We start from the raw sequence: 11,576 nt of genomic DNA, 5'->3' as shown, positions 1-11,576 counted from the left end.
TTAAAATAAGAGAATCTGCGATCTATTTATCATATACTAAGAGCATACGGAAAGAACGGGAGAAATCACATTTCCTATTTTTTACAGAGGAGTGGACTTAAGATTCACATAATTCTCCCGTTTAATCATGATATTTTGAGGGCAGGAGGGCTGTTCAGTCATGGATTTAACCGGTTATTTTCGCTCTTGCATTGTTTTGAATTGAAAGCGATCGTTAATACTGTTGCTTTACCATTACGTTCTCAGCGTGTTGTATTTTTATTGGGTGGGGGGGGGGAGGGGAGATAAAGGCCCAGTACTGTATGCATGGGGATGGACAGCAAGGCAATGCTATGGACACCTTTGTGAAATATTCCAAAACACGTACTCTGATAGCGAAACGTTAAATTGGTCGTCATGTGATCATCTGATACTTATGATAGGATCTTTGCTATTGGGCTGTGGAAAATACAATGTGAAGAAGCTACAAGCACATGCCATTAAATATATGTTAAATTGCTCCTGCGTACTACCTGCATACTGGCTATCAGGTAATCGAAGCATGAATTTTATTTTTTAAAAATAGCAATTGTTCTTGACCGTGGTATAAATTTGGCCTAACATTACCCTTTACGGTTCGAGTTACAATACTCAACAGACAAAGTAATATTAAAATCAGAAAATTAACAAAAATGCACTTCATACCTTTCTCTTGAGATCTTCATATACGAGATAGTAGATATATTAGCGACATCTAAGATATTTATATCTAAATTAATGCTGAAATTACTACATACGTAAATATGCTTCTTATATTTAAAAAAATTGCAGAATAAACGTTACTAACTTTTAAATATTTAAGATTATCTATTAATCAACCAATTTTGGTAGTTAATATCGACTGACAGAAGCTATGTAATACTACAAGGGTCTAGACTGTAAGGAAATCCGATCTCTCGCGACAGATGTCTTTCAGTATCCAAAAATTAAATACCACAGTGATGCGAGCAGAAATCTGACACGAAAATATCAAATCTCTAACACGATTAACCCTATCGAGGGTTGAACAGATTTTAGAAAGAAAAAGAAACCACTCACCTTGGCACGTTTGACTGGCCTAAGCGGTAGAGGGCTGAGAATACAACAAGGACTGTCGAACGCGTCGAACGTGATTGCTCTCTTGGCGTTAGGCTTCCGTTGTATGGACACAAAGTCGTGGGAAGTCTAGAAAGGATAGACACACTAGCTACAGCCGGCGATTAAAAGAACGCATTTATAGAAAATGTCTAACTATTCGAAAATTATTCCTATTCTTTTCTTTTTTGAGAAAAAATATTCGACTGACAAGATCTAAAAATTTTCAACGTCAATATAGACTTCAAAAGTCTTTAAGACAGTCAAAAGTCTTACGAAGAAAGAGAAACGGGGAGGGAATAAAAATATAAAGAAAAAGAGGGAGAAAGGACATACTTAGATAGAAACAGAGAGGTTATGAGGAGCTTTTTCGAAGAATTAGAGGACTATATGTCAGTTCGATCATTTTATATGTTCATGTTTTTTTCATTGGGGCATATTTCACACTCATGCTAAGATTTCTACCACGTTTCATCGTAGAATGACTAGGCCTTTTAGGTATTTTGCTTTCCCTTTTTTTTTCTCATTTTCTTCGCACGGTTGCGAATTGGTATCGAAGAGAGCGGCATCTCGCGACCGACGGAGTCACCGCTTGAAAAAATTGTTCTTTGGACTTTGTCGACTTTCAGGACACAAAGGATGAGGGATGCAGGATGAAGAAATACTTTGGTACGCTAGGCCAGGCCTGTACAAGGGCGTTTTTACGTTTGAGTTAGTTATGAACATGCGGCAACTCAACGTTATTACCAAAGGAATAAAAAAAAATATATATATATAATATGTATATATATTAATATGATAATAAATAAACGTTATCTTTTATTTCTAATATATATATATGTATCTATATATATATATTATATATAATTATACGAGACATGATCCGGGAAACGATCGAAGGACGAATGAGTCGCGAGGATATACAATTTGGAATGTGTACAAAAATGGTTAACGCGCTCCATGCCGCGTGGATCACCGGTGATCCATCCTCCCGTTTAATATTGAAGTTTATTAATGACTAGGGAGACGAAACTAAAACTGGAAACACTTCAGTATAATCGATAGTCTCTTGTAATTAAATATTAAATAATCGTAGTATTTAGATACTAATACTATATTATAAATTTACATACACACATGTTTAACCTGTTGTGCACAGGATTTGTTCTTATAATAACTTAGCCACTTTTGAAGGTAGGACTTACTAATAGCATTTTAAAAAAGCTTTTATATAATTGACTATTCCTTATCTTTTTATATAACAATAAATAATAAATTAAGTTTTACTGGGTTAAGTGTTTCCAGTTTACTTCGCTCCCAAAATACTAAATATACACAAATAATTTACACGAATAAACGTCAACAAAATGAAATAAAAAGAAATTAATGACACGAGTCTAAGGTATAATTTAATTCTTCGTAAAATTAATCGTAGAAGGAAAAAACTGAAGCAAACAAAAACAAAACAAGATCGACCATACATATCTACGTACATCGAAACCAAAGAGTCTGGATATTTGCAATGTATGTAGAATATAATATGATGAACATCGGCCAAAAAATAAACATTGTAATACACGCAAAAATATAAATTAAGTACTTCATAATACGGCTCCTTTGAGCCCATTGTTTCCTTAGTTCATGATCATAAGTTTCGCTTCAAGCACATAACATTGTTTCATATGCATAAATAATAATTTAACAAGGTAAGCATACGCGTTGTCAAAAAGAAAAAAATAAATTAATCATATAAATAAATCAAACCGATATTTTACGTCGTTATTAATTGTTAGTCGTGTTACTTTATTATTATAATACTTACGACTTAAGAAAAAAAAGATCGCTAATAATCTTTGGATTGGACGATACTAGGGCGACAAAAGGGAATCAATAATCATTACAATTACGAAGGACAAATACAAGGTTAATTCCTTGAGCGCCTTGGTTTTATAACATTTAGTCATAAATTAAAAGGAAAGAAAAATCGAAGAGAGAGATAGAGAAGGGGCGAGACATATTTAACGTTAATCGACAGGCAGGCATGATTGAGTAAAATATACTAAACAAAGGAGAGAGAAAGACAGTGTTAAAATAAGAGAGTTAAGAAAAGGCCGGCTAGCGTGTCTAGAGGCGATTGGTACGGGAATAATACCAGGATAGGGCGGGTTGAGTTTGCATCTGTGATTGAGTATGGACATGGTTCTCTACCTTTATGGGGCTAGTTCCTGCTGTTAAGAAACTATCCTCCAATGCCATGGATGCTGGTGAAAATAATACCGATGTGTCCAAACTTTTACTCTGTAATGTAAAGAAAATAAATTAGTGAACTAAATAACAATTTTATATACTAATGTTTAGACTGCGGATTTTTATGCATTAATGGCAAATTTAAAAGTGCAAAAATACATAAGATGTATATAATCTGTAGAAGTACATAAAATATTCGAAATAGGATATTCGTTTTAATATGTAACAGATAAAACAATTCTTTACTTAAATCCCGTTTTTTAAAGTATATTTATAAAAATATGAATTTTGCATAAATATTCGCTAATGTTACACTCTAAATATCGACATACAACTTACCGGCGTTTCTACAACGAAACTTATTTCGGAATTATCCTGGGAAGCGTTCGCCCAGGCTTGACAGAGAGCTTTACGCGCTCTCTTTCCACCAGGAGCGCTATTTTCTTTACCCCGCCGTCTAATCGTGCTGTAACCAGAGTCTTGAAGGATGGTGCTAGTCCCTGCTAGACATTCACGGTCGGTTTCTTGTTTGATGATCTCCGTTAGAGCATCCAGACGACTTGGGGTGGCAGGTAACTGAGTAGTCGCGCCGCTGCGCCGTTCTAATTCTGCTAACGCGTTTTTGAACGGTGTTGGCGTTCTCGGTGTGTTCCCATCTATGACAAAAATATAATAATAGTAACAATATACAGTCTATCAAGTTCCAGATAAAATTAGAAAGCTAGGAACGAAGGATTCTATCAAAAACCTTACCATTCTGACTTCGTCGCAGACCAGTGGGTTGTGGTGTGGTGAGTGGACCAGGGCTGCTACCTTTAGGAGTACTTGCCCGTGGCCAGGGGGAGGTTTCAGGACTCAGGCTGTTCAAGAACTGTGACGGACTGAATGGCAATTGTTTGATGGGCGTGGATGGAGTGGTAACGCCAGATTGTTGCTGTTGTTGGTTTATTAACAAGTAATCAGACTGGTTCATATTTTCAGGTATTTCCGTCCTCTGCTGAAGGACCTGAGTATTTCTACGTCGACGGAGAATAGGGGGTGGACTGCTCCTTTCTTTCTCCGCTATGGCTTCTGGCATTTCCTCCAGGTCTGGCATGGGCATTAGTCTAATTTCTGAATTCTTTGAACTTGTCGCTTCACCTTGTATTTGCATATCAAAATACCTATATAAATAGACGTGTTAGTAAATGGGTAACTTCATTAAATACTTGAAAATTCTTATTTTTTAAACTTGTTTAATAACATACTTTGTAAAAGGTGAAATTTGTTCAGTCTTGACTCGAGAAGAACTTCCTCTTTTTGAAGGAGTATCTACTCGAGATTCGTTATTGTGCGGCCGTTCATTCAGATTCAGAAGACCTTGGAAAGTTTGGTTATTTTGTTGATTATCCCAAGCCCTACTCCAGTCCAGCTGGTCGATACCCAGAGTCTGCTGCTGCATAGTGGACACAGTTGTGCAGTTTTCATTGTTCGCCGAATCTACCTTCAGACGACCTGAGATTTCCTCCTCTGCTTCTTTAGAGAGCACCGACGATTCTGTAGCTTTTCTCCTACCTCTTCCTGTAAGAGGAATTCACTTTTATCAAATGTTCCATTTTTTGATGATCTAACTTTTTACAAAAATATATCAATTTCAGTTAGCTAAATTAATATTCTTCTTTATCACTATTAGCTTATATTTCAATTAAAATTTAAAAATTGAAGATAAAGATTGAAAATAGGAATTAATACAGATTATTTTTCAAACTATATTCACGTGGATTTTATTTATTACATTCGTAGAAAATGTAAAGATGCAAAAACGCATATAATGCACATAATATGTAAAATCACATAAATTATCCAAATATCCAAAATATAGCCCTATTTTAGTTATAAAATATGAAAATAAAATAAAAGTTTCATAAAACTATAAATTTGCATAAATATTGGCATTCTAATAATAACATAATCAATGGATTGATAAGAACCTCTTGTGCTAGTGGGTCTACCACCATCTTCAGTTTCATATTTTCTCCTCATAGTGCTATTCCAATGATTTTTTATAGCATTATCCGTCCTGCCCGGCAGTAGTTTTGCTATTTTCGCCCATTGGTTTCCCACCCTGCGGTGAGCTTCCACAATAATCCTGTCCTCCGCCTCTGTCCACGCAGTTTTCTTGATGCCCGGATTCAAATGGTTGTGCCATCTTTCCCGACACTGCTTACCGATACGGCCCTTTAGATGTCGGGCAATTAATGTCCACTTCTTCGGTCCGTATCGTTCCACTAATTCTACTACTTTTTCGTCCTCCTGCGAATGTCACCGATCATCAGTACACGGAATGATTCGAGTACTTATGGTTGATGGATGAAACTACTGATAGGACATTAAAATTGATTCTCATGTATTTTATATACTGACTTTTCCATTTTCAATATATGACTACTTTAATATTTGTTTTTATAATTGGTATTGCCGTTTGAAAACTAGATGTCGCGACTGATATAGGATTCAGAATCTTGACTGTAAGCTTGGTGAAGTTTTGATGTAAACTGACAATAATCATTTTTAGTACAAAGATAAATTAGGAGAGAATTTTTGGGAGAAATTAGTTAAAAACCAGAGTGCAAAAATTTTAGTATTAAACCAGAACTTTACTTGTCGACTGAAAAATCTCGATTAAAGAATGTCGACTTTTCACCAGATGCGACATCCTGCTCCCTGAAAAGCAACCAAAGCGCCGTGAAAGTTCTGATCGGACGAGTTCTCACCGGAAGGCAGGTCCAACACGCGAGTAATTTCTCGAAGGCGAGGAGAAGAGTCGAAGGAAGGTAAGAGAACAAGGCGGTAGGTCCAGAGAAGGCGGCGGAAAGGAAAGGAGAAGAGGACACACGCGGAGATGATCCTCGAGTGCACCGAGGGAAAGAAGCAACGAAAACAGTGAAGAAAGGACAGAGGGGAAAGAGGATGCAACGAGGACGCTCCTACACCATGAAGAATCAGGTGCACACCAATATAGGGCCTCTTCATGACGAAGTGTACGCGACTTTCAGAGGCTTTACTTGCCCTTGGCTGTTGCCAAGTGCATTGGCACGACGACGACGCAGCATCTCCGCGGACCTCTCGTGGCTCTTTTTCTTGTTGCATACCCCACCGTGGCGACCGTCGGCGGACAGAGGGAGAGAAAGAGAGCGCTGCCTCCGCTACGTGTAGGCGTACGTGTTGTGCAGGGCCGTGCCGTTATGAATTCAAACCTTCAAGCTTTAGATGCACCCAAGAAGAACCATCTTGATCGTTACTGGTGCGGAAGTGATGACCTTGGAGCGTTTTAAGTCGAAATTGGTATTTAGGTTAGGTTTTCGTTGGACAAAATTAAATTGCATAGGTTTAGGACATTGTTATTATTGATGGCAATAATAGGTCAATAGGTCTCATAGCACAGGCTCATGGTGACATCTGGTGGTCAATAGAGGAAACGCTTGATGTGTATTTACTCGGTATTTATAGACTACCTGATACAGATACATTTCTTAAAGCAGATATGAAAAACTTAAGACAGTTTCCTTGTTCCAGAGGGAAAGTTGCAAGGAACCGTTACGCGATCGTCAATTCAAACGTCTCCTCTGCTAAATACGTGGACAGACCTGCCCATGATGGGTGAAGGGGTGTAACGGATCTTCCCGAACTTTCGCGAAATCTGGACTGGTTGGCCATCCGGTGAAAAGCAGGTTGATATAACTTAACCTTTTATTACAATGTGACTATATCAAACAAAGGTATACATATATATAACCCAAATACTAGTTACTAACGATAACATAATATTTTCTTAATTTCTATTTAGAATTTGCAATACTGAACTAGAGTCCTAAATTAGAGTAATCTTAACTTCTAAATTAGGATCTACATGTATAGAATAGTAAAAGAATCAAAGATTTCTCACTTTATACAACTTTATACACTTTATACAAGGAATACAAAATAAAAAATGTGTAAATTCGTCTTTACTTATAAATACTAAATAAGAATTTAATTTCATTAATTTACCTCTTTTGTCCATGGTCCCTTGACCAATTCCGGATTCACAACCTTCGCCCATCTTTGCTGACACTGAACGTCACTTCTGTCTGGGAAGTGGCCAGCTATGACATCCCATCGAAGTCCGGTCCCAAGTTGCTCGGCGTTGCTTACTAGCTGCTTCAACAGACCGTCCTGAAACCCATTTAAATGGAACATATATTACGCATAGGTAGGAGCAATGTAACGCTGTAAGGTGGTAACTTAAAACTTCACATGCAATGCAAGATATTTTAACAAACATTACCTTGTCTTAAAACAGGTGCGTGTGAAGAAAACCATTGACTTGCTGTGCTAAATTCATGTTAATAATTTTACTCGTGCAATGTATACTTCCAATTTAAACATTCGAAAAAGGCATCATTTTTAGTTATGTTAATTTTTGGAGGATATCTTTTAATTTAATATCTGCAGTATAATTTTATTTTTTTTTAATTGAAAGTTCCAATTTTTTTGCAAATTAATCAGATACGTTCTTGTGAAAAATATTATGCTAAAAGTAAAAAAAAATGATGTACATATGAAGATGAAGCTTAATTGCAACATTAACCTTTTATGATATGGATGGAATTATAATTAGAAACGAATATGGAGAAGTATAAAAGTTGCAGTCTTTTTTGCAGGTTTGTTTGGCACGTTTTTATGGAAGAAATTAAACTAGAAATACGAAGAAAAAAACGAAACTCATATCGAGATGAAGCTTAATACTTTAGTACTATAACATTTACTATATGGATGTGGTTGTAATTAAAAAGTAATGTAGAAATGACTCTATCGTATGAAATTATAAAATGATGCAGATATTTCAAATTTCAAATACCGATGATTACACGATGCCATAGAGATACTGTAGATTCAAGAAGAGAATAGAAGAAGAAATAGGGAATAAAATATTCCAAATTTTAAGATGGATGTATGAGAATTTTCACTTGGCAATTGCATCAGATTAAGGAAGAGAATAAGAAGAGAGAGAATGAAAAAAGTCATGTAACAAATGGGATCGATAGGCCTATGTGATGTTTCCCACGGGAAACCATACGGCGCTGCCCGTTCTTTATAGCCGCGCATATGACTATGGGGTGGTCGAGGGCATCTGTCCGCGAACGTAACTCGTTGTAGAAGGTACGAAGGGTGGACCTTTTTTCGAGGCCTATGCTCATTGTATCCTCCCCTTTCGCGTTACATCCGATCAAAGTCACGGTATAATGACGCGATCACGTGTGCATTCTCTCAGCTATCAAGGTGCGTCACAGAGAAACAGGGGAAAGGAAAATAGCGTGGAACATTTTTCTTATCACGGTGACCAATGAACTTTGGTCCAGTTCAATTTCTCTAAATAGTTTCACGAAAATTCTTTTAGGGGGAATCAAATTTTTAGGGGGAGATTACAAATTTTTATTATTTTTTAATTTTCTCTAGACTGAACAAATTCGCAACGTTTAAATTAGCAGTCATATTTATAATTTTAAAAGTAAACAAAATCACTAATTCTTTTTGCTACTTTTTTTTTTGACAGTATTTACAACAATGAAAAAGTTTGCAACATTCGAGTTAGAGATGCGTGTATTGTGTATACATAATTATAAAAGTAAATAAAAAATTCAAATTTAAATGTTTCAGAATATGTAACATGGGATTTCCGATTGATTACCTCCTCTTTGGTCCATCTTCCTTTGTTTATGTGTTTTCCTTGACCATTACTGCTCGCATTTGTCGTGTTTGGATTCTGCGACTGATTGCTGGCTCCACGACAAGCAATGATATTGTACTCGTTGTCAGACTCTCCCCCGCTACTAGAATCGTAACCAGAGCGCGATCTAGAGAAACAGAAAGAACGCTGTTTTTCAGTAACTTGAAAATCATAAACGTGAAATTCGTGATTAAAGGTATATCACAATTGAAGTTTGATTTACAATAACGTTTACACCTCAAGAAAAATATTTTTCCAAATATGTATTTATTAAACTTAAAATTAAAATTTACAAATGTATTGATTTTAATCTGGAATGGCCACAAATGCCTTCCTAATAATTGTCATTTCATTTATTTCATTTCTTAGAGAAATCAAAGTGAAGAAAGTGTAACAATATGTTAAAGCCAAAATCTATTTTTCATTAATATTTTATAACAATATTGAAACTAGAAAGTGATACATAAGAAATCTTTCTTCAACAAAAATTCTCACACTGACGTTACGAAATCTTTTTTTTTTACAATACAATCCAATTTGAAGACGAGTGTGGTTCAAGAGGGATGTAAAAATTCGCGAAAAAATCGAACGTGCGAACGTGTAACGGATATAGCTATTTTTTTTTGTCCGTACAAAGGCGAAGACGGGAAATCATGGATGGCTGACCATCCATCCTGCGCGCGCTTCTTCCTCTTCTTTGTCGAAGGAACTATCGCGCACTCACCACCCCTTTGTTCTTCACCCTTTCCTAAAACCGCCAACCAAGAGGCAATCTTGACCACAGTCTGGCCAGTGTCAGTTTTTGCGGTTACAAATGGTTTGTTCCTTCATCATCTTCAAGGATTTCCTGTCTACTTCTTCCGCAAATGATCGTTATTCATTCCCGCTCCCCCTCTCACACTATTCCTTAATTTCTTCTCTTTACGAAAGGCTCTTGGTAAAACTTAAAAAGAAAAATAGAATCACCCACTTTTTTACTCAATTTGTCGTTCTTCTTATTCATTTCTTATTCAGTTTGTATTTATTATTTACATAAATGTTTCTCTTTTATATATTTTTCATGATAGGAAACTAAAAGAGCGTCCCACTCTACCCGGAAGTAACTTACACATACAGTAGATATATATAACCTCATTACAGATGAAAGAGTTCACTGTATCTGTCAAGGTCATCTGCGATAATTTCATCAATCAAAACTCTGTTAACCTCAATTTTTTACAGGATGTTCCTTATTTTGAATTTAATGGTATTCGTTCCAGCCAATCAGTAGTACTTTAAGAAAACACTTTTGATTATTAATTTTTATTACTTGAAACTCTTAAAAAACGATTACTGAGAGAAAGATTCTATCTCAAAAATTTTGTCTAATATTTAATTACTCATCTAACAATTTCCGTTGTATTTGTTTAATTCCTTGCTCATTTTTCTAAAAAAATAATAGTGCCATATAAGTGTAGTAAAATGACTTCAAAAGGAGCCTCTTTGACTAATGTGTAGAAAGTTTCACATTCGTGGAAAGGCAACAGAGTTGATATTACACAATAATCCATCGTCAAGTGCAATTAGCCAACAGTTGGCTGCACGTTATACCAACGTATTTACATTCCAGCCACTGTGGAGTCTATGTTTGCCGGATGACGTAATTTGACGACGATAACTGGTCAGCTCGAGATGAAACACACACGTATGTATATAACGTTATGTACTCCTCCACATAGAGAAATCAAACGCAACGGTCCGAATGCTTGTTATGTTTACTGTTTCAGGCAGGCCACGACCGGCATTTCCGCTGCACGCAGCTATATCGTGCGAGCCTTCACCAAACGGCGCTCGTTTAACCCCTTTGTTCCGTCAGAGTACGCTGCAAAGACACCGCAGCGGCGCCCGAGCGAAACCGAGCACAAAAGTTCACTATACCGAACCGTTGGTCATTGTTCTGACACAATTATTTCGAATCAACGTGCAGAAAATGATGTAATATGATCTCCAATATTTTAAACAGACCTATTACACTTGACATTGCTGGATACATAATAATACAAAATTTGAAATCGTTATATATTTTATGGGAATCAAGAATTTAAAACAAGTTTTAATTGGAATTCTATTAGTTTAGAAAATATCTTTATCAAAGATTTATTAAAATAAAGAAAGTACAACTAAAGTTATATAATGATAAATATAATAAATATTAATAACTATAACTATTCCTAATTTTCATTTTCACGTCAATTATACGTGACGAATTCATACTGCGTTCCCATGTATCAAAAGATGTGCCATCATCCTTATTAGTACTAAAATATCATAACCTTTATACTACCGAAACAAATCAAAAAGCCATTAATCCAACCGATAAGCTGACAGCTGAAGTTTTTTTTTTATAATCCTAGCGTTAAATTTGCAAATTAGACCCGTCTTTCGAAATTTAATTATAATATAACAAACTCACTAATTGATGGAAGCG

The 11,576-nt window shown here is 35.9% G+C and overlaps 1 protein-coding gene and 2 long non-coding RNA genes across 13 annotated transcripts in view; 1 reads left to right on the top strand and 2 right to left on the bottom strand.

Moving 5' to 3' along the window:
* Window positions 1-11,576, bottom strand: part of Myb (proto-oncogene like protein Myb) — a 41,284-nt gene that overhangs the window by 1,205 nt on the left and 28,503 nt on the right. For 2 of the 4 annotated variants that reach the window (XM_076617158.1, XM_033341666.2), the window contains 8 exons: window positions 9,071-9,236; window positions 7,390-7,554; window positions 5,331-5,652; window positions 4,608-4,920; window positions 4,114-4,523; window positions 3,700-4,016; window positions 3,322-3,411; window positions 1,078-1,203 (listed from right to left, as the gene is read on the bottom strand). In XM_076617158.1, the coding sequence (XP_076473273.1) occupies window positions 1,078-1,203; window positions 3,322-3,411; window positions 3,700-4,016; window positions 4,114-4,523; window positions 4,608-4,920; window positions 5,331-5,652; window positions 7,390-7,554; window positions 9,071-9,236 (1,909 nt within the window). Of the gene's footprint in view, window positions 1-1,077; window positions 1,204-3,321; window positions 3,412-3,699; window positions 4,017-4,113; window positions 4,524-4,607; window positions 4,921-5,330; window positions 5,653-6,408; window positions 6,540-7,389; window positions 7,555-9,070; window positions 9,237-11,576 lie in introns of those variants that run through there. The other 2 variants (XM_033341668.2, XM_033341669.2) reach the window with 2 other exon arrangements.
* On the top strand, window positions 6,563-11,185 carry LOC117160735 (uncharacterized). Of its 8 annotated transcripts, XR_013058000.1 has the most exons (5): window positions 6,563-6,692; window positions 6,763-6,839; window positions 6,916-7,070; window positions 10,719-10,793; window positions 10,876-11,185. It is a non-coding gene; the product is annotated as an uncharacterized LOC117160735 (long non-coding RNA). The 8 variants fall into 8 exon arrangements; XR_013057998.1 differs by lacking the exons at window positions 10,719-10,793; window positions 10,876-11,185 and adding an exon at window positions 7,478-9,041; XR_013058003.1 differs by lacking the exons at window positions 10,719-10,793; window positions 10,876-11,185 and adding an exon at window positions 7,478-9,041 and having other exon boundaries at window positions 6,678-6,692; window positions 6,771-6,839.
* LOC143302469 (uncharacterized) lies at window positions 9,905-10,722 on the bottom strand. Its single transcript, XR_013058012.1, has 2 exons — window positions 10,218-10,722; window positions 9,905-10,052 (listed from the first exon to the last, which is right to left on the bottom strand). It is a non-coding gene; the product is annotated as an uncharacterized LOC143302469 (long non-coding RNA).

This window comes from Bombus vancouverensis, chromosome 1, assembly GCF_051014615.1.
Source record: "Bombus vancouverensis nearcticus chromosome 1, iyBomVanc1_principal, whole genome shotgun sequence".
Taxonomy (NCBI): Eukaryota; Metazoa; Arthropoda; class Insecta; order Hymenoptera; family Apidae; genus Bombus; species Bombus vancouverensis.
Note: the sequence above shows the minus strand (reverse complement) of the source record. Positions and strands in the feature narration are given on the sequence as shown.